Raw genomic sequence first — 26,402 nt, 5'->3', positions numbered from 1 at the left:
TAGCTGAGATTGTTTTCCTGGGGAGCTGATGAAGGCAGAACTCCATAAAGTTCCCACCCAACTCCACTTGTGCAATATAGGGCTGTTAGCCACTCAGGGAGGGGGTTGTGTGGGCTCGGGGTTCCAGACCCCCTCGCCATGGAGATGGGAAGGATGAGTCTTTCTGATCTGTTGCCTGATCTCTTTCTGCTGACACCTGTTCTCATGGTCAAAGCAGCAGGCAGACCTGAGGGGCCCCCTACCCCTTTGCTTTGTCTCACATTCTGTTCTGCCATCTAAAGCCTCCATCCAAACCATCTCTTGTTCATCCAGCCTGGAGACATCCTGTTTGCCCTTCAATCTCACCTCAGTCACCACCTCTAGGAACCTTCCCTGACATCCTCCCTGCCTCACACCATCACCTCACTGTGTTTCCCCAGCCCAGGGAGCCCCTAGGACAGCACTGGTACTTCACAGCATAGCATCTTTATGTATATGCATCAGAGCTCACAAACTGGCAGATTGCTAGCTAGAATTTGCATTGCTAGAATTGGCATTGCTGAAATATTTTGTTTGGCCCACAAATATGTAGACATTTTCTGAGATTGGTAGCCAGTGTTTATAGTTAAGAGAGTTTACATAAAAATTGAAATTTCCTGTCTCTCTTTTAAAAACTTGGACGATCTGGAAACAGTGGACCCACAGTTCCACATGACAACCAAAAGCTGAACTGAGAAGTGGCTACCCCTTTAGATGGGGCATGAACTCTCATGATCATGGTTCCCACCCAGCCTACTCCTCACATTTGTTGTTATGTGTCTAGCCCCTGTAAGAATTTGAAACTGCAAAGTCTGACGCATGTGTTTCTTCCTCTGCTATGTGAGGATAATGAATCCCATGTGATAGAGTTGTAATTAAATGTAGAGCATTTGACACAAAACATATTTAATAAATATTGGTTCCTTCCTGGGGCAGATTGTTTGCAAAAATGACCACAATTATTCCCATCCCTGTCTCCACACCCCTTTTAATATGATGCCGCAGGTTCTCCCAGCAACAGGTGGAGTCTATTCCCCCATTCCTTGGATTTGGACTGGCCTGTGCCTTGCTTTAGTCAATAGGATGCAATAGAAGTGACATTATGCAAGTTCTAAGCCTAGGCCTCAAGAGACCTGGAACACTTCCACTCTTTCTCTTGGAATCCTGCCTCCACTAGAAGAATAAGCCTGGGCTAGTCTGCTGGGGGGTGAGAGACCACACGGAGCAGAGACAAAACACCCCAGCTGAGGCCATCCTAGATCAGCCAGACCCCTGCTAATCTGTCCACTGTCTGCAGATGCATGAATGAGCCCAGTCAATATCAGAAGAACAGTAGGCTGATCTCAGCTCAATGTGCAGATCTGCAGATTCCTGAGCTAAGTAAATGGCTGGTGTTTTAGGCCACAAAATCTTGGGGTTGTTTGTTACACAGCAAGAGCTAACTCATACACTCCCTCCTCATGAGCCTGGGATGGCAGAGGCCATGACTTATTAATTTCTACATCTTCCTCAGGACTTGCAACCCAGGCTTCACCCAGAAAAAGCTGATGACAAGAAGGAGAAAGGGCTGCTGGGCATTGGTGCTATGTCATGGCTTGGGCACTCACCCTGAATCAGATCCATTGCCACACAGTAAGGGATCAGAAGTGCCTGGTTTGTTGGTGTAGAAATCTGCAAGATAAAGGAAGAAGTGAAAGCCTCACATGGTTCTCAACCCTCAACTCAAGCCTTGAGTAGTGAAAGCAACTCCTGAGTCTTCTGCCGGAGTGAGGAGAGAGCCCTTGGCCACCTGCCCTCATTGGATATGCTGGGACGCCTGGAAGGGAAATGTCTCATCTGGGAAGAGAAAAGCTGAGCAGTGGCTTCAGCTTTGAGCCTCCTCCAGCAGAGGAAGAATGACCTGCCTCTGGATTTATAGCTCATTTCCTCGTAGAAGGAAATTTGGCAACAGAGAATGGGGGGCCCAAAAGTAAAACACAACTCATGAGAAGCATTTCAGCAGAAAAGAGGAATCAAAATATATGTCTATAAAGGTATGCAGGGGCTTCACACCCCCTGCCAACCAGACCTGGGTCCCTATGACAGAAATTCCACTCCCGTTTTTCATGAGAAGAGTAATTGGCCGTCTCGTTGACAACTGTGCAATTCTTGACACATTTGTTCTTGAGGTTGCCCTTGAAGAGCTGCAGGCCCACCAGGGCAAAGACACTCAGGCAGAAGATGGTGAGGATGGTCACGTCAGCCAGCTTCCTCACCGAGTGGATCAGGGCTCCCACGATGACCTTCAGCCCTGTGGGAAGATGACACTGATACTCTCATGTGGATGAGGTGCCACACGCAGAACATACACGTGTGCCTGGCACGCTTGCATCTTAGCCATCCTACCCTCTCACTACACACAGGTGTGAGGTATTTTACAAACTCTAGGGCAGTTCGAAGCCCAGTTTCTCATCTGAACCTTGCAATAAGCCTGAGAGGCAGGCAGGCAGAGATTATTGTCCCATTGTAAAGATGAAGCAACTGAGATCCAGGCAATGCATTTCATCTTAAAGCTAATAAATTCTGGAGAGTAGCAATTTAATTTAAAAAATAATTGATGAGTACCTGCTATGTTCCAGGCACTACACTAGGCGTGAGGCTACTAACTTCATTCCAGTCATTTGGTATCTGTTTTTCTGTCCTTATCTCAGTCCTGGGAGGCAGCTCAAGGCTGGGGACACACGTACCTCAGTGTGTGTGAGTGTGTGTGTGTGAGTGTGTGTGTGAGTGAGTGAAAGAGAGAGAGAAAAGGAGGAGGAGGAGGAGGAAGGAAGGAGGGAGGGAGGGGGAGAGAGAGACATGCAAGGGAGATAGAATGAGACAGAGATGCAAAGACACAGAGATGAACATAACAGTGTGAAGCCATGAGAGACACTGAGAGTCACTGAGGAAGAAACAGAGAATCTCAGAAGGAGCACAGCTGGCAGCAAAGATGGGGCCCTTGCTTGTTTAAGGAAAGATGATTTTTTGCTGTGGCAAAGGAAATCTCCTTCTTCGGGAAAGCAGCTTCCCAAGTAACAGAAAGAGCTCTGACCAGGGAAGCAGACTGCGATCTAGCCTTGCATTGTCATTTTGGTCAACAAATAACCCATTGAGCACCCCCTGCCCCATGTGGTCCCCTCTGGGAGCCGAGCAATGGTTAAGGCACTGGCCTGTGGTGGGGCTGTCTGATGAGTGAGGGGAAACTCCATAGCATTATTGAGCAGGTGGGTACACAGAGGAACAGCCCCTCACAGAAGCCTGGGAGTGGGGGTAGGATGGGGTGGAGGGTGGGGAAGATGGGAAGGACCAGGGAGTCTCCTTGAGGAGGTCAGAGCGTGGCAGAGCCCTGAGGATGCATATGAGTTGAGTGAAGAGAGGAGGAGGGATTTCCTGACAGAGGAGCAGCATGGCCCAGGGCTGGGCAATGAGCAAAAGCTTTGAGTGTCTGTGGAACCACAGGCAGATTCTGGAATGTGGTGTGAGGTGGGTACAGGAGAGAGATGAGGCAGGGAAAGGAGGAGGGTCAGGACAGGCCAGGTCTTGTAAACAAGACTCAGGGTCTTCCTGGCTGGGAGTAGGTGAGAGAGGTACCAAGCAGCAGAACTGACTACTTATTGCTGTGATTTTCTTCATGAAGAAGCTTGTCCAGTGGAAGTTGGCAAAGACTTTTCAGTCGTTCCCTGCAGAACTAGTCACAGAACCGTGGAAAGGGACTTCCACTCTAGCGTGAGTATTTCTGTTTCCCAGATGAGGGCACGGGTTCTCAGGGGTGAGGGAGGGGAGATAACCCATCAGGCCACAAGGGAGAAGCATTGAGTCCCATCTCAGCACTGTTACCTGGTCTCTGGCCTCACTATCCCCTCCATCAACCCAGTGGGAGATGAGGAGTATCACTGGGCTACTTATTGGAGGCCTGGTAAGATGAGCCCTGGTACACTATTTTTGTTTCTGAACTGTCTGTAATCAAGAATTGTCTAATTATTTTCTCTTCTGTGGGTCCAAAGACAGGGCTGAGGCCCAAATTTTCAGATCCATGGAAATGGGGAAGATCTCACCAGAGCCTAGGACTGCCTTTATCCTTCTTCACTGTTTCCAAGTTTACATTTTGGTTTAAAGTGTAAATGAGAATCTGACTGGAGGCTTGCCTGAACCCCACAATGAGAACATAAAATGAGGACTTGACCTTCTTGTCCTTTATGGACACCATGGGGTACTGTGGACAGAGTGTTGGCTGAGAATCAGGACATGAGGTTTCCAGGTCACAAATGCCTCTAGTGATGAGGATTTGGGATTGTGTTTTCTACTCTCTGGGCCTCAGTTTCTTTGTCTCTTAAATGGGGACAGTAGTCCATGTCCCGGAAATTTATAGGGCTCTTGTGAAAATCAAAGTGGGACATTAGGCTTTGGAAACCAACATAAGCTCTATGAGTAAGTGTGCTGGTTAAAGCAGCTCACCTGGGATCACAGACACTGTTTTTAAAGCTCTAAGGACTCTGAACGTCCGCAGGCCTGAGATCCCTCGGAGGTCTATGGCTTCACCAACATACCTGTAGGACCAGAAGTCAGTCAGCATCTCTGCAAGAAGAGGTACTTGGGAATTAATACAGCATAAATAAGGACAATTTTGGGTAACACCAGCCTAGGAAGGACCCAGAACAGACACTGAGAATCTACTAGCACTTCCACTTATAGACTGACATGAACACTGATTTAATTAAGGCAATATTTTCCAGAATGGCCCCTTTGAGAAGATGCATTGTGATCTAGAAGGCTCCATGTGCTACATGTGTGGATGGATATTCAAGCATGTGGGCGTGGCCAACCAGTCTTCTCAGGCACTGGTTCTCAGGTAAAGACCTTCATATCTGGTAGGTACAAGGCTGAGCCTTGTCTGATCCACTTAGACAGGCCAGTTATCAGCTCAGATCTGAGGTCTCCAACTTCTCCCTGAGTGTATGGGACTAACCCTAGAAAATGACTCCCAAAGCAACAGTCTTTGGCAAAGAAACCCTAAGCCACACAGTCCCGAATGAGGAAGCTGGACAGAGATAAGGAAACACCCCCAGAATGGCAGCCTGGACACACCTACAAGCCCTACACAGATGCACATACAAGTCAGTGTGGAGAAATACTCACGCCAGGGTGATGACACTAAAATCCAGCCAGTTCCAAGGATCTCGCAGGTAAGTGAACTCATTTAGACAAAATCCTCTTGCCAGTATCTTTATCAAGGCTTCAAAGGTGTAAATGACAGTGAAGACATATCTGGGAGGGAAGGTGGAAAGGGAGTATTAACTGTGCCTTTGAGAGAGCTCAGAGGGACAGCGGCTGTGATTGTTCCAAAGGAGAATGTGCAAAGATCATCTCCAAGGTGGGGAAGGGGAAGAAGGGAAGGTAGGGAGATGAGACGCAGACGGAGGAACTCAGAGTCACACATACGGGTGGGGTGGGATGATCGGCAGCCTCTGCTGCTCTGAAGGTAGGCAGAGGGCGATGGCAGGTGAGAACCTCTGGCACCATGAGGTTCAGAACAAAGTTCCTCCTGTTCCATGAGGTTCCCCGAGGCTTTCTGCCCTGACGGAAGCTGGCAACTCCTCTCTCAACTTGTTGATGGCTGAAAATATGGAAGAGGGAGGAGGCCCAACTACATCTCTCCTCTCCAAACTTCTCTACTTCTGACTCTTTTCTTCTTATACCGTGCCTGGTCTGCCAGCATTTCTGGCCTCAGGGATCCTGGTCTGTTTACTGTCTAAGGCAGTAAACAACTAGGTGTCATGGAAGAAAAAAGCATCTGAGTTCACACACATTTTCTCAGGAGGATGGATCCTGTTAGAAGAAGTCATCTCAAAACAGCCACTCTGCTGGGCACTTTGTGGGTTTGGATTTGAAGAGATGGATCTGAAGCTTAGGTTGAGAGTAGGGTAGTGTTTCTCAAGTGTTCAGAATCCCTCCATCACCAACAGCAGTGGTTCTCAGACTCTAGCACACATCTGACCCCCTGGAGAGCTTGTTCAAGCATCTGATTTCTGGGCTGCACGTCCAGAGTTTCTGACTCGGTAAGTCTGGGGTAGGGCCCAAGAATTTGCATTTCTCACAAGTTCCCAGCAGAGCCTAATGCTGATGGCCTGAGGAACTACCCTTTTGGAACCACTGACCAAAGAGATTCAGATGCATGCATAAATCACACCTAATTTTGGATACATTACATTTTTAAAATTATAAAATTCTAAATGTAAACCCTGGTATGAAAAATGAAAAGACTTTTGATTAAACATGGCAGATTGAAGACATGTATTTACCTCCAACCTTTTGGAAATCCTTCTTAAATGATAGTAAAAAGAATTTTTTAAAAAGCATAAATTCACTAGGGCAATGATAATGGAGAACATAACAGCACTCTGGAAATTAGAGTGAAGACGGATGAGCGGTAACTGACAGAGCAGACCCTAGAAAGCTGAAACCTTAGCTGGAAGTAGGGAGTTTCCAGAAGCAAGCCAACCCACATGGCAGAGCTGCTTAGGACTTAGGGATGCTAAATACCTCTGAAAGTGGGGCCTGGGGAGACAGTGGCAAGAGGGGCTGAAAGGGCAGTTTGAAAATCTTTACAAGAAGCAGTTGGGCTTTCTAAATCCCACTCCACACCAACCATTCAGGGAGGAACTGCCTCCTCTGATCTGGAAATAGACTGGATTGAACAAGAGGGAGAGAGTTGCATCCTGAAACAGGGGTATAAAGGAAAAATTTACATATGTACTAAAAGGCAGACAACCTTCCCACCCACCCACTTCTTCCCCTCAGTAAGTTCCTAGAAGCCTGTCAGTCAGGTTAACAGCTTAAGAAGTTGCTGCACTTTTAATATGGACAGCCAGCCAATGAGCATCAGGAATCTGAAGGCTACTTCTAACACCAAAGACTAAAAGAACTAAACAGGAAAGAAAGAAAAAGAAAAAAAGACAATGCAGATCGAAGAAGAAGAGTCAGGAAAAAACCCTTATCATTAATATTTTTAGAGAGTTAAGAGATGAGAAGATACTGGATACATATAGAAGGCTATAACAAGACTATTCAAAGAACAAAAGAGAACTTTTGAAAACAAAAATATGATAACAAAAGTAAAACATTAATAGAAGGGCTAGAAATAAAGTTGAGGAAATCTCACAGAAAGTGGAACAAAAAGAAATAAATAAGATGTGATTAAAAATATGAAAATTAGAGAATTAGACTAATAGGTACAATGTCTGATTAATAGGAGATCTAGGGATTTCCCTGGCTGTCCAGTGGTTAAGACTCCACTCTCTCAATGCAGCGGGCGTGGGTTCAATCCATGGTCAGGGGACTAAGATCCCACATGCTGTGCAGTGGCCAAAAAAAAAAAAAAAAAAATAGGAGATCTAGAAAGAAATAGAGAAGGAAATAGACAGGAGAAAACTACCAAAGAAATAATATAAGAAAATTTCCCTAAACTGAAGGATCTAAATATTCAGCTAAAATACCCACGAGTGTTCAGGAAAATGAATGAAAAAGGTTCATATCAAGGCACAACATCACAAAATTTGAGAACACTGTACACAAAGAGAAGAGCCTAACTTTTTCTGAAGGAGTGAAAATCACAGGTCACATACAAAAGATTGAGAATCAAAATACCGTCAGATTTCTTAATAGCAAAATTGGAGGTTATAAGACAGTAGAACAATGTCTTCAAAATTTTGAGGAAAATAATTTCTAATTTATAGTTGCTTCCCCAGCTAAACTGTTTAGATGAGGGTAGAATAAAGATATGCCAAGTCTCAGAAAATTTATTTCCCACCTACCCATCTAAGAAAGTTACCAGAGGACATGTTCCACCAAAACAAGGAAGTAAACAATAACGAGGAAGATATGGGATGCAGGGGAGTGACAAATGGAATCCAAAAGAGGATGGAGAAGGAAAAATCTCTGGGAAAGAGCTGTACATCAGGCCTAGGGAACATCTAGACCAGATTGAGGCAGGAGTTGAGGGACTCTAAGAAGGATTTCCCCAAGAAAAATGGAAACTGATGGATAATCTGATACGTTCAAGTAAATTTAAGCAATAATTAAACCTCTGGAGAAGAGTTTAGTGATAAAAATACAGAAATTAGTGATAAATATACAGAAAACTGAGCAATTGAAGAAATGAAATCCTTATTAACTCCAGAGAAAGCAAAAACATTGTGCAAAAAGTATACTGCATGATATAGCTGTGAATAGTATTTGCTTAGCAATACTATTATATAATCATATATGTAGTCAGACAATGTACATATTGTCTGATTATCTAACCAAAAATTATGATATAACTATAATGGGAAGACGAGTGTGAGAGAAAATGAGTGTTTGTATGTGGACCTAATCCCTTTTTTTTTCCATAACAGAAAGCTAATAGATAATATCTAATGTGGAAAAATTTTTAAAAATAGTAGTCTGAGTATATTTTTAGAGCTAGAGAGGTATCAGAAGAAAGCAGTAAACAAATGGTGAGAGTGGTTGCCTCTGGAAATATGGGATTAGGTGTGAGGAGATGAGAAACATGAAATTGCTGTTTTTGTTATAATCTTTATGGAGCTATGTGACCTTTTAAACCATGGATCTGTATATCTTAAATAAAAGTAAAAATCAAATTTAAAAGTGCATAGCAGTAATGTTTCTTTCCTATCTGTGAGAGGAGAAATAGTGTTTGAAATCATTCACAAAGAAATCTATATCTGGCTGGGTAGCTGCTTGAGCTGTCAGCTGCCATAGCTTGTCGGGTTTCCCCCTCCTCTTTATGTTTTCTAAATTAGAAAATCTTAACTCAGAATTATAGGTTGTTGGGAAGCTTTGACAGATATTTTGGCCTTTCAGGTCAAATGCAGATCCAGAAATTATGGAGAGAGTTTTCTCCAAAGACTATTTTCAGTGTTTCACCAGAGGACAAGTGTCCCAGCTTAGTGCTGCTGAAAGCTAGACGGTTAAAGGTCTCAGCTTGGGAGACAGCAGCTGATGGAGTCACATCCTCTCTCTGGTGACATTTGGCTCACAAGGTATTTCTGCATGTTAAGTTGTAGCATTTGGATGTGATTTTTAATATGCAAAGACATATCTTAAGTGTTTTTCCTGATGAATGAAGAAAATCATTGGTACTGGGGAAAAGTCAAATTCTCAGCCACTGAGCCATTTGCACCACTGTTCAGTTTTAAGAAGTCATGATGTCTAATCATTTAAAAATTCTGAGATTTAGGCCCTGAAGTCAAAGATCCAGACTATTCAAAATCCTAAATGTATTACTGAGACATGCCAAGTGTATTCACAGAAACAGTCATTTTAAAAGACTTAATTCCTTGCTGGAAAACACTGCAAACCTTTTCTTGCTTGCCAGCCAGAGCAATTCAGTGTAGAAAAGCATCCTGTACTCACTTGTTTCAGCCCTGTAGGCTGAAGAAACATACACTAAGTGGCCACAATCAGTTTGTAATCACAAATTCCATGATGTCCCTCAACAGCGAATCAGGGTCTGGAAGTATGCTATGGACCCTCGCTATTTTCACAAATAACGTACATACCACATTGGAAGCAACATCTTCCATTGGTATAGCGATGCCCTTCCTTGCTGACCATCTAGCTGGAGCTTCTTCAATATCAATTCAACTATCTTTTCTTTTTAATTGTGGTAAAATACATATAAAATTTACTACTTTGACCCACTTTTAAGTATACAATTCAGTGGCAATAAGTGCATTCACAAAATTGTGCAACCATAACCACTATCCATCTCCAGAACTTTTTCATCATCCCAAACAGAAACTCTGTACTCATTAAATAACAACTACTCCCCATTCCTCCCTCCCCTGCTCCCTGGCAACCTCTGTTCTACTTTCTGTCTCCATAAATTTGCCTATTCTAGGTACCTCACATAAGTGGAATCATACAATATTAGTCCTTTTTGTGTCTGGCTAATTTTACTTAGCATAATATTTTAAAGGTTCATCCATGTTGTGGCATATATCAGAATCTCATTCATTTTTCAAGCTGAATATTCTGTTGTATGCACATACCACATTTTGTTTATCCATTTATCTGTTGATGGACATTTACCCATTTATCTGTTGATGGGACATTTGGAAACAACCTTTTGACTACAGTGAATAATACTGCTATGAACATTGGTGTAGAAGCTAACATCCCTTTTTAACTCTGTTTCATAGTTTACAAACTAATCTTTAATTAAACCAGAAATCTTGTCTTTTAAAATCAGCTTCATGATAAATAGGACAAAAAGTCATTGACCACTTCTCTCACATATATGGTGAAACTATACTGACAACTGATTTATTCACAATTTTATTCAACTATAAAGTACAATGTCTGCTTGTTTACATACATAACAGTCATTGATTTTTAAATGCCAGTCACATTATAAGAAATCCAATGTTTCTGATGAAGGAATTCTATCGATTATTTCTCGCTTTTTTTCCAACTACAATATTTGTCATTGATTTTGAACTGGTTTCATATCTTACTGGCAAGGGTATAATTGTGCTTGTTTTTGCTATGAGGGCAAATGATGACTCTATGGTTTTCATGTCTTTCAACTTTTAACATCGAATTTTGACAATTTTGTACTGGAAATCCTTATTTTATATTTGTACTAGAGACAGTCAGTTGGTTTAAAAGTGAGGTTGATAAACTTTATTAGAAAATAATATGGAAGCTTTGGTAGCTTTCTATTATTACTTGATAAAATGTTGAGATAATAACTTCGGTACTAGAACAAAAGGCTCATTGATCCAATAAAATTTAATTATCATTATTCATTGTCATGCTCCCTGTTTTTTTATTTATTTTTGATCTGCTTTTGTGAGATTATCCACATCCATTGCCCACTTGTCTCATGACATACAGATTCAGGCTTTATGTTTGTGACAGGGTCCATTCATTATTTATAGGATTTATTTTTCTATTTTCATCACTATTGTTATAGTTCTGCAAACCACTTTTGAAATGATGGTTCATTTTCTGAATTGTAATATTATGTAATGGTAAAGATGAGAAATGCAAGTTTAACAAATGTAAATGTAATGTCATAGGACAATAAAATACATTAGTTAAGATAAAGCACCCATGATTAACTCCATGTTAACCAGTATGAACTGTCAGTCCTTGAAGTTCATACACTGCTCTAAAGAACACGAAAAGTCAGAAATTCTATGTAAATTACAAATAATCTTACATTTCAGATTTTTAAATTATCTGTGCATAAAATGATTGCATTGCTTTTTCTTCTGAATCTGTCAAATGTTTTAGAGGCTACTGAGAGACTTCTAGTGACCAGTAGAGATCCTTCTATCACTTATCGAGAAACGCTGCAGGGGATAGAGAGCTGAATTGCTCTGCAGAACAGAGTGAGAATTTGGAGTTCTCAGGGACAATAGAGAAAGAAGACAGTGAGGCAGAGAGATGGAAAAGCATCCCAAAGGGACAGCTTATGAGAGAAGATGATAAGTCAGCCTCATTTACCAAGATAGGTCAAATGAAATGCTGGCAAACTGAATCTAGCATTGATTAAGCTAGAACCATTAAAAGAGATTAGCAAATTTATTAATGTAACCTACTATATTAACAGATAAAAGACTATTTGATAATCTTAATAAATACAGAAATATTGATAAAAACCAACACTCATTCAAAATGAAACTCTTAAACTAGAAGTGAAAAGAAATTCCCATAACTTGATAAGGAGTAATTATGAGAATCCCATAGTTATCATGATAATAGTGAAATATTAGATGCATATTATTTAGAATCAAGAACAAAAGAAATATGCTCACTATTATAGCTTCAGTTCAGCACTGTGATGAAAGTCCTGGCCAGTTCAATAAGACAGGAAAAATAAACAAGTGGTAAAAGAATCATAAAGGAAGAAACAAGTTCATCATTATTTGCAGATGATACACTTGTTTAAATAGGAATTGTTAAAGAGTTCTGCAAGGTTGCTGAATGCAAAACCAATGTACAGAAATTTAATAACATTAATTTATTTTAGCAATAAAAATAAATATTCAAAAGGGCAAGCAAAATGATAATGTACCTAGAGACAGGATATATAAGAACTTTATAGAAGATGTCAAATGTTATGGAGGAATATAAAAGAAGGCATATATATATGGGGAGATACAATTCTATATGTCAATGTGGCAGTTCTTCCTGTGGTAATAGATAAATTCAATGCATTTACAATCAAAGTTTCAACAGAGTTGTAAGACAAGAACTTGAAAATCTGACCCTTAAATTGATATGGAAAAGTAAAGAAACAGGAAGAACCAAGATAATTTTAAAGACAAATAAGGAGGGGTGTTATGATCAACCAGGTCAAATCTTACTATAAAGCTTTTAGATTGTATGGTGTTGACTCAAGGAGTGACAAATAGCTTACTAGGAAAACAGACTTGACTTGCATGGGAATCTGGTGCATGACAGAGGTAGTAGAAGGAATCACTAGAGAAATGATAATCTATTAAAATTGGTGTTGGAATAATCTTTATGCAAAAATATGAGAAGCCTATCACATATCATACACATACACACAAAAGTCTGGGAGGATGAATTATCTAAATGTAGAAAGAAATATTATGACTTTCAGAAGGAAATACAGGAGAATATATTATGGAATGTTAGATAGCAGTAAAATATATATGAAATGGATACATACATACATAGTGTTTTTAAAAATTTTTTTCTTCCCTAGAAATTCTATAATTTTAGTTTGGTTTTTTTTTTTTTCCATCTAAGAGTTCTCTAAAAGAGGTTTTAAAAATTATCAAGTGGAAAGGTCTCTTTTTTTTTTCTAATTTTGTTATTATTTTCTCATTTTATTGTAGTGTGATCAGAGAATATTTTCTTTATTATTTTACCTTTTGGATCTTGTTAAGGTTTTGTTGTTTAATATTGGTCAATTTGTACAGTTATTTTTCAGGGAATATAGTTTGAAAGATATTAATTAGATCTATCTTACTATGTTACTCCAGTTATCTGTATCTTTACATACTTTTTTATACATTTGATCTGTCATAGGGCTGAAAGAAATTAATTACATTTCACTATCCATACAATATTCTTGTCTATTTTTGTCTATTTTATTCTTGTCTTGTATATAATTTTTGGTTTATAAACATTGTTGCCACATTATTTGTTGCAAAAATATACATTACTGTTTATGGATTATTTAGCATTACAAAGTGTCATTTTTGTCCTGTTTAATAATTTTTGGCCTAAATTCTACCTTCTCTGATGTTAAGATCATGCCTCCTGCTCTGTTTGTCTTTGCCTATATCCTTGCCCATTCTTTAATTTTGACCTTTCTGTATCGCTTTGAGTGGTATATTTCTTAGTCAAGTAGAGTTCAATACTGCTTTGTTATATAACATGACTTTTTTTTTAAACAGATGAGTCAAATCCATTTATATTTATTGACATGATAGATTTATTTGATCTTTGTTTATATTACTTTGTGTTATTTTTTTTAATTTATTTATTTATTTTTGGCTGCATTGGGTCTTCATTGCTGCGTGCAGGCTTTCTCTAGTTGTGGCGAGCGGGAGCTACACTTCGTTGCGGTGCGCGGGATTCTCATTGCAGTGGCTTCTCTTGTTGCAGAGCACGGGCTCTAGGCAAGCAGGCTTCAGTAGTTGTGGCTCGCGGGTTCTAGAGCGCAGGCTCAGTAGTTGTGGCGCACGAGCTTATAGTTGCTCCGTGGCATGTGGGATCTTCTCAGATGAGGGTTCGAACCTGTGTCTCCTGCATTGGCAGGCGGATTCTTAACCACTGTGCCACCAGGGAAGTCCTTGTGTTATGTTTTTAATAGTTTTTAAAATATTTCATTGTCTGATATTTTTTATTTGCTTTATTTTTTTCTGTATGATTCTGAATTTAGAAGAGTTTTTATTTTAGTTCTGGTATTGCCTTAAAATATACATTTATAATTATAATCAAAACCATGTAATACATTGCCTTTACTATGCTATCTCTTTAAATAATATCTCTTATTTCCATTAATTCTCTTTCCTTTTCCCTCTGTTTTATCCATCATCTGATTGTATTAATAATATCTTTTTCCTGCTTACCTTTGTACTGTTAAATGTAATTATTTTTCATTCCTTGATGTATCAACTTTAAAGAATACTCTTTAATTTCTTGCTACTATAGAAGCGACAATAAGTGAACATCCTCTGCTCCCATGTTCTTCCCTCTTTCTAGTCCCAGTTTTTGCTATTTGTACCATGTCAACATTTTCAGGGCCTCTGGAGTTTTAGGGGGTAAAATGCCTTGATCCTCATTTTTATCCCTCTCTGCAGGCACTGTCATTTAACAAGCCTCTGTCTGCTGAGTCATTTACCGTCCTCTACCCAATTTCGGTCTTCTGAGATTGTTTTGACATCTTTTGTCCCCTGTGCTTTCCTTTCCACTTCTCTTTGTTCTTGTATATTTATACTGTTCTTATTCCCATGCTGTCATTTCATTGGCATTTTGAGAGGGTTGGGGTAAAACATATTCATGCTATCTTCCATATTTAACCAGAATCCCCAAATAACTCTTACTTTTGATAGAAAATGTTTTGCATTAGAAGTTAAAAAGGATAGAAATTTTACAGGCTATATCATCTTAGTATATATATATATGTGTGTGTGTGTATATATATATATATATATAGAGAGAGAGAGAGAGAGAGAATAAACTACAATTCTAACAGCAATTTATCTACATAGTTACTGTCTTCTGACATATTTTTCAGTATTCTGTATTTAATGCAATGGTCATTTATTTTAAATTTATTTTGTTTTAAAGCTTTTCATTATGATATGTAACATACATAATGAAAATACACATGAAACAAAAATCAGTTGTAAAATGAATGCTTGTGTATTTGTCAGCTTAGGCTGCCATAACAAAATACCATAGATTGAGTAGTTAAACAACAAATATTTATTTTCTCACAGTTCTAGGGGCTTGTCCCAGTGTGGTCAGGTTCTGGTGAGAGCCCTCTTCCTGGCTTGCTAACAGCTATTTCTGGCTGTGTCCTCACATGGTAGAGAGAGAGTTCTGGTGTCCACTCCTCTCTTATAAAGGTATCAGGTCTACTGGGTCACAGCTCTGCCCTTATGACCTTATTTAACCTTTATCACTTCCTTAAAGGCCCTTTCTCCTGTACAGTCACATGGGGAGCAATTAGGGCTTCAACACATGAATTTGAGGGGGACACTATTCAGTCCAGAGCAGCTGTGTGACAACTAGTCATGTCACAAAATGGAACATTTTGAACACCCATAACCTCCTGCCCTAGAGGTTACTACTATCCTAATTTTTGATATTTTTTTCTTGCCTTTTTAATTTATATTTTTACCTCCTGAGTATGCATTCCTAAACAAAATAGTTAAGTTTTGCTTGTTTTTGAATTTTCATATAAATGGAATTATATTTTTGTAAACTTTTGTGTCTGGCTTTTTTTGTTCAATATTATGTTCTTAAGACTCGTTCTTGGTGTTGTGTGGAGGTATAGTTTATTCACATTCATTGCTATACATTATCCCCCTTTAAGAATATAACAGATATTTAATATATTCAAAAATGTATGGATATTTTGGTTGTTTCCGATTTTTGACTTTTATGGGGAATGTTCATGAACTTTTTGCAGCTGTATCCTGGTGCCCATAAGTACATATTTCTGTTGAGTGTATGTACCTAACAGTAAAATTAAAAGATCACAGTGTATGTGTGTTTTCACCTTTATTTGATAATATTCACTGCTTTCCAAAGAGGTTGTACAAATTTACATTCCCACCAGCAAGATATGAGTTTCTGTTGCTCCATATCTTTCTCAATATTTGGTACTGTCACGATTTAGAATTTTCCTCATCTGATGAGGGTATAATAATCTCTCAGTGTGATTTTATTCACATCTCCTTGATTAAGAAAAAGGTTAAGAATATTTTCATATGTTTATTGACTATTTGGATTTCTACTTTTATGAAATATCTATTTAATTTTTTGCTCGTTTTCCAGTTGGTTGCTCTGACACATTTCTAATCGATTTGTAGGGGCTCATTATTCCGGATGTAAACACTTTTGAGGTATATGTGTTGCAAATATCTTCTACTCAGTAGGCTTACTTTTTCACTCTCATAAAGTTGTCTTCTGATGAACAGAAATTCTTAATTTTAACATCCTAAAATGTATCAGTGTTTTCCTCTGTGGTTAGTGCTTCTTATATCATATGTAATAAATCTTTCCCTAACCTGAGGTCATGAGACTTCTCTGTGGTTTTTGTTGTTTTTGTTTTTTTAGTTTTTTTTTTTAAACTTTCAAAAAGCTTGATGTCTTTGTCTTTCACAAAGAAATTTAGATCTTAATCCATCTAGAACTGATTTTTGTGTTTGGTGTAAAGTTGGATGTTCAATGTAATTTTTCTGTTGGGATTCCTAATTCTTCAGCATCATTTACTGAAGACTGCCCTTTCCCTGCTGTTTTGCAGTGCCACTTTTGTCACCAATTCAAGGTCTGTATGTGCATTGGCCTGTTTATGGGCCAACTATTCTGTTCCACTGGTCTGACTAATCTTACGCCAATGGCATACTGTTTCAATCATTAGAGCTTATAGTAAATCTTGATATCCAGTAGAGCACATTATTTTCTCCTACCTTGTTTTTCTGTCTCAAAAGTGTCTTGGCTATAATTGGCTCTTTGCATTTTCATATAAATCTTGGAGTCAGTTTGTCAAGTTATATAAAAAAAGCCTGTTGGGATTTTGATTGGAATCACGTTAAATTTATTAGTCATTTTGGGGAGCCTTACAATATTGTGACTTTGAATCTAAGAATACAATATATCTCTCCATTTATTGGGTTTTCTGTAATATTACTTAATATTTTTATAATTTTCTTTGTAGGGATTTTGCTCATACTTTGATAGTCTTATTTCTAGAAACTTGATATTTTTAACTGCCAGTGTAAATGGTATTCTTAAAAACTATTTTATTTTCTGTTTGTTGCTAGTATATATACAATTGATTTATGTATATTAATTTGTGCCTAGCTACTTTTCTATACTCTCTTATTAATTCTAATAGTTTACCTCTAGATTACATTGGCTATTTTATGTACACAATTATATTATCTATAAATCACGGCATCTTTGGTATTTCTTCTCTTATTTTTTTCTTTGAATTTTATTTATTTATTTTTTATACAGCAGGTTCTCATTAGTTATCTATTTTATACATATTTCTTTTCTTACTCTTATACCTTTCATTTCTTTTCCTTGCTTTACTACACTGGCTAGGATCTCCTTTACAAAGCTGAATACAACTGATGTAACAGAGATCTTTGCTGTTTTTCCTTCTGATCTCAAAGAGAAAGCTTGCTGTGTTTCACAATTAAGTATGATGTTTACTCCTTTCTTTAAAGTGGTTACCCTTTATCAGAGTACAGCAATTCCCTTCTACTTCTACTTTTCTAAGAATTTTTAATCATAAACAGATATCAAACTTTATCAAATGACTTTTCAGCATCAATTAATATGACCACTTGATTTTTCTTCTTTAATTTATTAATGGAAATGGAACATATTTTCTATTGTAGCATGTATTAATTTATAGTCAGCAAAAGACAAAAATTAAAAAGTTGGAAAAAGAGAAAGCTCTACAAAGCTCCTGTTATTATACCAAAAATACGCCCTGCTTGAGCTGGGTAGGGGGCAACCGTCCAGATGGGTTGGTGAAGAATGTTTTTGGAAAGGCCTCACAGTCTGAAACTACAGAGATTCTATCATTAACCCAGGGAGATAGAATAATCTCAGGAATTTTATGGTCACTTTGAGGTATACAAGCCAACAGCTTCATTCATGGGTTATTTTCTGAATATGTTCCAGGACCATTTGTTCTTAGTTCTGCATCTCTTTCTCTTTCTGAGTAGGACTTCCCTCAACTGCATTCAGGTGTGCACCTAACAGGTGAGTGTGTGGGGTGGGGGAGGCAGGGGGTTCATCTGCCCTGGCCACCCCAGACCAATGAAATCAGACCCTCTGGGGCTGTGACCCAGGCATCAATATTTTTTAAATCTCCCCAGGGGATTCCAATGGGCAGCCAAGGTTGAGAACCACTCATCTATAGCTCTTTGAAGCTGAATATCATATGTGTGTTTATGAAACGAAGTCCACAGAGAAGATATCTAAGCATTGCAAAGTCAGATAGGCAATAGGATTCTACATTACCCAAATGAGACCCAGCAGGATGAATAAGAGAAAAAAGTCACCCAGTGAAGGAACAGAAGGAGAGGACAGAAAGGAAAGGCACAAGAATGACAGCAAATCTACTCACTCCATTCTCTCTGGAAGTTCGGTTTGGGTCATGCCCACACAATTGACCAAAATAGTGATGGTTATAAATAAACTGAACCACCTGAGAGGCCTGTGTTAAGGAAAAGCTGAGAGTCACCATGTTTTCCTGAGGTCACCTGTGATCACCTTGATGCTGAATTGATTAAATCCATAACTCTTTAGCTAGGATCAACTTTATGTTCTTGTCACATAATAACAGCTGACACTGAGTGCCTACCCTCGGCTGAATACTTCATCCACATTATTTCTAATACAACTAACCTACAGGTGGATATTATTACCTACACTTTGGAGCTAAGCAAACAGGCTGACAAAGCTTAAATATTTTTCCAAGGTCATACAGCTAGTCAACCATGGCGCTGAGATGTGGACTCAGATTGTCTGAAAATAGAACCCTGAGCAAGATGAAAGGAAACAGAATCCCTTTTCCGAAATGTCCTTCTGCCCTCACACCTGTATTTCACTATACAATATGGCCTGAAATTTCATCCTGCAAATGTCTCTTTTTTCCTAAAAGACAAGGAGAATGCAGTTGCGCCTCCCTTATCCATGGTTTCATTTTCTGCAGTTTCAGTTACCCATGGTCAATGGTGGTCTGAAAATAAGCTTTAAATTATCCACCATTCTGAGTTAATGTGATGACATCTCAGCCTTCCCACTCCCTCCCACCAGGGATCCCCAACCATCAACATTGTTTGCTTCTGACACCCAACCATCGACATCATCATGGCTCCATGATCCGGGGTCACCCAAAGCACATGCTCCTCCCTCTGACTTATCATCAGGAGGTCAATAGTAGCCTAATGTCCTGTCACAATGGCTACATCATTCGCCTCACTTCATCTCATCACGTGGGCGTTTTATCATGTCACATCATCACAAGAAGAAGAGTGAATACAGTACAATAAAGAGAGAGACCACATTCACCTAACTTTCATTACAGTATTTTGTTATAATTGTTCTATTTTATTATTGTTGTTGTTAATCTCATACCTAATTTAATCTCTTGCTTAATTTATAAATCAAATTTTATCATAGGTAGGTATGTATAGGGAAAAACATATAGGGTTCAGTACTGTCTGTGGTTTCAGGCATCCACTGGGGGTCTTGGAACTTATCTCCCATGGATAAGGGGGGACTACTATACTCCTAGAAAGTTAGAGATAAGGGGAGGGCTACACGCTTTCATGGCAATCAGGTTCGTCAGATTGTTTTTCCAATTTAGCTGAGATCAGGCACACTGAGGAAATGGACATCTGGTTAGGAATGGAGGCAGGCACAGGGGAGTAAAATGCCGGCTCAAGGAGAAGATTCCAAACAGGATTAGGCTGTTGAGGAGAACTCTGAATAGCAAGAGGGGAGAATCTTAAAGGAGAGGTTGGGGGCAAATGGATTACAAGAAGGGGATAGAGACACTGAAAAGTAAGGTAAGTGGAAGGGGGTAAATAGATGGGGCAGAAATGTTGGTGGCTAAGTCCAAAGATAGATTTCCCCCATTGGACACTTTTCTGAATTCCTAACAATTACTTCCTAAAGAAAATGCCTGAAGATATAAGCTTGACCTACAGAGTGAACCACTCATCTTTCGTAATTTCAGTTTGAGCAGAAGTATCTAAATCTATTTTAGTTTTCTGTAAACGCCTTTAATGTGCCCTGTTTTACAGTTACTTAGGAACCCATCTATTTTGAAAAGGGAAATTCTACTAATTAAACCACACTTTCCTGTTGACTTGCAATTAAGAAATGTGTTCAGGTGGGGGGGAAATGTTAACCCAAGGATTAAATTAAAATCATATCTCCAACTCCACAAACCTTTAAAAGAATTATGATATATTCTGATAATAGTACTTGTGAAAACATTCAGAGCAAATTTGATTAGAATTATAATTTTGGTGAAATATTAATAATAGGAGATTGAGAATTCCATACCTTGAATAATATTTGGGGGGCTGGAGCTACCAAGTTCATGAGATTTAAATATATAAATGCAGACTTTTGTGAGAAGGAGAACCTTAACAGTTTTTCTGTCCAGCTGTGACTCCACCCAGCAATTATTTATTCATCAAATCTCAAGATAAAAAGAATATTTACTGGTTACTTGGTTCTTTAAAGGGATTTTATTTCTAATTAGTTGTTTCTTACTTAACTAGATGTAATGCAACCAGGATGGATGAAAAGGAGTTTGTGTATTTGCTGTTTTTCCTTATTTATAATTTTTATGTAATTGTATATTAAAAAAAAAAAACCTATGTAGAGATGACATACTTAGAGAAAAAATTACCCTAATTCATTTCCATTAACTGCCTACTACCTTATTGCTGATACTGCCCACTTCCTTATTGCTGATACTGCCCTAGGCAGGATGCAGGCTGGACCTTTTAACTAGCTGTGTGACCTTGGGCAATTAATTTAATGCCTCTGAGTAACAGTTTCATCATATGTAAGATGGAGGTGCTAATCCCTTCTTCAAGGGTTTCTGTACCTATGACAGTGTTGATGCTTAGGAGGTATTTAGCAAATAGGAGCCTATTATTATTATTAAATACTCTTCTATAGCATTAGGAAAGCCGAGATTGAATTAAGAAAATATGATTCCCACTGGTTGGCCATAAAGGTAAAACATGTAAAGGGAAAATGTAATGTAGTAAGGTACCAGCTCACTGAGTGCTGTCCAGCAATCCAACAATCTACCCCAGAGCGCGGGGCGAGAGCTCTTTTACTAGACACCCGCTAAGAAGAGGCTGGCTACCATCTGCCAGGCAGCCGAGGCAAGGCTGGTCTTGCAAATTAACGCCCTAGAAGCCAAGGCTGAATTTGTTATTAGGAACTTCCAATTTGGACAGTCGCCAGGGAAGATCCTTGGAAACCAAGCCAAAGTCTCTTGTTTGTCCTAGTTTGGCTTGTCTTGAAAAAAAAAAAACAAAAACAAAAGTTCGAGGCAGCTTCTGAAGCTACATAAAGCAATTAATTTAATACAGACATTCGACCAACGTATTTCTAACCATTACTATGTCCCTCAATGGCATGAACCTCAGATTACTGACATTTTTAACCTGCCAGTAGTTTGGGGGTAACGTGCTGTAGGCAGTACCCCATGACCAGTGGGGTCCCATTGAGACAATCTTCGCTCTGCCCGTTGCAGTCTGTTCTCTTTGCCTTCTCAAGAGTTGCTTTTTTGCCAAATAAGCAATCACGCTCCAGCATGGCTAGGACACAGAATATCAACCCACACCTATCATATCTGCCCAAAGAAGCCTAGGGACCCTCTTACTGGTTATTATGTTGTGGGAAGAGCAGGCCACATATGATGAGAATGTACCTGGGTGTATCAGCAATCTCCCCTTTTCAAGTTGTGCATCCACACATGCGTCCAGACTGGTCTAGTTGAATCCCAGACCAGGTGTGGGTTGCATGAACACCTCCTCTGTCTTGAGACTGCTTTTGGGTGTTGAACACATTAAAACCACAAACTTTTTTTTTCAATTTGATGATCTCGTTGTTTTAGGATTCAATTGGAGGAAGGCTCTATTGTTAACTCCCAAAGAAGGTACGTGACACAGTGGGCACCTCCTGATTCTAACATGTGGAAGGAACAACTGTGCAAAGGATATGAGTGGACAGACACTTTGATGGCTGTTCTTCTGATCAGGTTGAAAGGACTGAATAACCACAGGGCCCGAGTGGCACTAAACCGGGAAATGGTCCTCCCTTTGTTCAGCACCATAAATGTCTAAAACAAAACACAACATAAAGCTGATTCACTTTGTTGTACAACAGAAACTAACACAACATTGTAAAGCAATTATAATCCAATAAAGATGTAAAAAAAAACCACAACAGAGGGTGGATCTCCAGTGAGAAACATGCATCCTCCTCCAGCCATGAGTTTGAGCATAAGTGAGATCATCTCAGGCTCAGGAGCAAGTAGGGCTCTGGGAACCACAGGTCAACAAGAGGCAAATGGAGGGGCAGAGAGTTAGGGAGGATCAGGGGCTAAAAGCCATATCCTCACCCTTCTAGCAAGACCCCAGGCCCCGCGGCTGACTGTGCATCAAGATGGGCCTCTGAGATTGCCCAGTGAACAGGCAGTTGACCCAGGGTTGGTGAGATGAATCATGCCCAGGGAGAGGATTCTGGTAGCAGGGGGGTGAAGTTCTGGTTGCATTTAATTCCTCTTCTGATTAGTGGATCATCCCTGGTCTGTGATGGTTCTTCTGTTCTCCACCTCCTAGGTCTCCCCTTTTAAACCCTCTACTGGTTCCCTCCTCTGAGCATTTTGGGGGATAACGGCTCTTGGCAGGTGAGAGGAGAGAGAAAGTCATTCCAGTGCCTTTTTTATTTTCTCTACAAACCATATTTGAGATGGCTGATTCCTGCCCCTCCCAACCCCCAAACATGCACACACCACTTTTTCAGCTGTATAGAACATCCAAGATAAAATACAAACAGGATAATTGTCATGAAACTGTTTAAACTGGTGGTTCTCAAACTTTGATTTTAGGACCCTTTTGTACTCTTGAAAATTACTGAGGACCTTAATGATCTCTTGTTAATGTTTATACCTTTTTGCTTATACCGTGTGTGTGTGTATATATATATATGTGTGTATATATATGTTTGTACATATGTGTGTGTGAGTGTATATATATATATATATATATATATATATATATATATATATATATATATAATATTAGAAATAAAAAAAGATAGGACCGTTTAAAACACAGGAGTATACAAGCATACATTCCAGTAGCTGTTAGACAGATGTGATCCTCCATCAATAGCCTCTATGTTAACTATTGTATGTTCACAAAAGAATGTGAGTAAAAAAGACAAATGACATCTAAGTATTACTAAGAAATAGTTTTGAACTCCTGAACCCACTAAAACGGTTTTGGGAACCCCAGGGGTTTTGAGATCATACTTTGAGGACCACTGGTTTAAATCATCCTGATTTCGGTTCCCCTTCCCTATTCTACCCTCCCCCCAGCCTCAAGATCTCTGCTCCCCACTTGCATAGAAAGCCAACACCTCTGGAGACCTGAGGCCAGAACTCATCCAAGGGAATAGCCAACTTCCTCTGAAAACTCCACAGCAGTTGTCACTGCTTTTGAGGATTTGGATTTAATTAACCTCCCCCATGAATACCATAGAGACTCAAAGAGAGTATTGAGGAGGTGAATTAGATATATTTTTCACTAACTGAGTCCAGCTGACAGCCACATCACTCAGGGTGCAGGAGGAATCCTGGGCTGGGTGGGACAGAGGTTTCCTCTCCCAGAGCTGAGAATGGCCATTCCGGCCAGTAGCCCTTACCCGGTGTGTGCTGTAGAAGGGGTCCAGATCCTCCAGTGGCTCCCCGAACAGCTCTGCTGGGAGCTCGCCATAGAACTTGGGCAGCTGGTTGCACGCTTTCAAGTCAAGCTGGGGCCGAGGCTTCTCTTCCTGGTCCTTCTGTTTCTTGGACTTCTCTTTGGCTTTCTTTGCCTGCTGCTTAGCAGCAATTCGTTTTTCAATCTCCACCAGAGACTCTGGGGTGAACCGATGGAAGTTGGTAGTTGCCAGAGACCCAAAGGGGAATTCCATCTTCTCATTCTTCTTCAGGAATTTATACTCTTATGAGAGTGAACATAACCACAGAGAGGTAACAGCCTGCCCACTGGCTCTCTCCCTCCCACCTTGCTTGCTACAACTGCTTCCCCCCGCAACCCCCCACCTCTCCAGTTCCTTTCTTAACTCACACTGAGCTCCCCCAGGACCCCACTGCCCTGCAGCATTCTCGAGGGAGACTGGTTAGTTCATCTTACTCCACGTACCTCAGGGTGGTATCTATGCTGTCCATGAGCTTCTAGTCTTTGTTCCTTCATCATTTTTGTACCCCCTGCCCCCAACCAGATCCAGCCATACTGCCCTCTCTCCTCATTTCTATGACCACTGAGTAGCAGGCACTCTCCTGCATTCATCAAAGACGTTGGTTCATGATCTACTTTATCTAGGGTCTCCTCCTACTTTCTGATCACAACCTTTTATTTATTGACATTTTCAATGCTTCTCCCCCTCTCTGAACTCCATTTGGACTCCCCAGGCTGCTTTCTCTTTGTCCGTGGCTGAACACTTCTTTCCATATCCAGATCAGATCCTGTGGTCCACCATTTTGACCACTCCCTTGTCCTTATCCTAAATACCCAGCCTAGGTCAATCTAGATGAGTCTAACTCAGGTTTCTCTGAATCTGTACTGTTGAGGGGTGATGAGGAACATCAATGCCACTTAGGAATCATATGGTTTCCCTAGGCAGCAGTTTCTTCTAGTCTGATATTTCAAATACTGTTTGTCTTTCCTGACTGCTATTCCCCATTTCCCCTTCCAGTAAGACAATGACCACATTGCTTACCTCACAAAGAAAACACAGTTCCTTCAACTTCATGCCCCCAAACCTCCAACTTACCTGCAATTTACATCCTTCTCTCTTCCCTCCTCCTGTCACAACCAGGAGAACATCACCCCTCATTCTGGCTAAGGCCAATCTTTTCCTTCTGTTTTGGATCTTATTCCCTCACTACCTCATTTCTCTTTCCTGACTTGTCTGCTGGTTCCCTCCTATCGGCATTTAGAGATGCTCAAGTCTCCTTCAACTTTAAAATTTTTTACTTAGTACATAGCCCGTCCAGTTCTTCCCTCTTCTCTCCTCCCATTCTCTGCTGAGTTTCATAAAGGACTCATTTCCACTCACTGTCTCTGGTCATTCTTCAGTTTTAGCAGCTTAACATCTGTGTCCACTACCTCACTAAAATGCCTCCTTGCAAGGGCAGCAGAGACCTTCTTGTGCCTAAATTCAGGGAGAACTCAGTTCTTATCTTGATGGGGTTATTGGTTATTTTGACTACTTCCTCCTTCTTGAAACACAGTCTCTCCTCAACTGCTCTGACACACTCAATCTCCTTTTCCTCACTTTCTCCCATATGTGACTATGACTCTAGGGGCTCTAAATTATATTTTTTAGAATTCTGCATAATGATAATAATAATAATAACATCGATAGCACTGATAATAACATTTACAGAGATTCACTATATTCCAGATTCTGGATTAAGCAATTTGCATGCATTAACATATTAACCATCACTGTACCCTATGAGGTATTATCTCTAATATATAAATGAGAAACTAGAGTGGCAAAGTTAACTTTCCCAAGATCACATAGCTAATAAGTGGCAGGGCAGGTACTCTCAATCCCAGGTCTGTCTGACACCACCTCCTGAGAGCATCTCATCCATACTCATGGCTTCAGTTCTCATCTATATGCAGATGACTCGTGAGTCTTTATCTCCAGCTCTTATTATGCCCATGGGGATCAGACCCAAATTTGGCATCTCCACTTGAATGTCTACTGGGCACCTCAAACTCAACATGCCCCGAACTGTACTTATTACCATCTCTCCACCCCTTTCTAGTACCTGCCTCTCCTCTAAGACTCTCTCCCTCTGTGAATGGCCCCCAATAGCCTATTTCTGTGCTTGTCCATAACCTAGCTATCATCATGATGTCCTTTCTATTTCATTCCCACATCCAGTAAGACATCCAGTGCTGTTGATTCCATCTCCTTAGTATCTTCTCTCCATGTCTCTTTAGCTTCTCCATCATACTGGTCGTTAAATCACTGTCATCCAATGACCCCCTATGTATATTTGCTTCCCCTTTAGTCCTTTTTCATCTATTCTCCAACTGTAACCAAATGATCTTTCTAAAATGCAAATCTGGTTATATTATATTCTTATTTAAAATCCTTCTAAAGCTCCCCGCAGCCCTCAAGATAACCCAAACTGTGTGCTTAACTCTCCAGCACTGTTTACCAGGCATACCATTTTTTTTAGTTTCTCCTTGAGTCTGACCCATTCTTTTTCATTTTAAGACCTTTCCATGTTCTATTTCCTTTGCCTGAAATTACTCCCTCACCTTGCTTTGCCTGATTAATCC

At 39.8% G+C, this 26,402-nt stretch overlaps 1 protein-coding gene across 1 annotated transcript in view; it reads right to left on the bottom strand.

Annotated features, from left to right (window-relative positions):
* The window catches only part of SCN10A (sodium voltage-gated channel alpha subunit 10), a 74,371-nt gene extending 50,359 nt beyond the window's left edge, over positions 1-24,012 (bottom strand). The window contains exons 1-7 of the mRNA XM_061197467.1: positions 23,743-24,012; positions 22,026-22,153; positions 18,404-18,484; positions 5,176-5,304; positions 4,495-4,586; positions 2,087-2,308; positions 1,626-1,689 (exon numbers count right to left, since the gene is read on the bottom strand). Coding sequence (XP_061053450.1) covers positions 1,626-1,689; positions 2,087-2,308; positions 4,495-4,586; positions 5,176-5,304; positions 18,404-18,484; positions 22,026-22,153; positions 23,743-24,012 — 986 coding nt within the window. The remainder of the gene's footprint in view (positions 1-1,625; positions 1,690-2,086; positions 2,309-4,494; positions 4,587-5,175; positions 5,305-18,403; positions 18,485-22,025; positions 22,154-23,742) is intronic.
* Between the last annotated feature and the right edge of the window lie 2,390 nt (positions 24,013-26,402).

The sequence above is a fragment of the Eubalaena glacialis genome, chromosome 7 (assembly GCF_028564815.1).
Source record: "Eubalaena glacialis isolate mEubGla1 chromosome 7, mEubGla1.1.hap2.+ XY, whole genome shotgun sequence".
NCBI classification, from domain to species: Eukaryota; Metazoa; Chordata; class Mammalia; order Artiodactyla; family Balaenidae; genus Eubalaena; species Eubalaena glacialis.
This window is presented reverse-complemented; position numbering and strand designations above follow the sequence as displayed.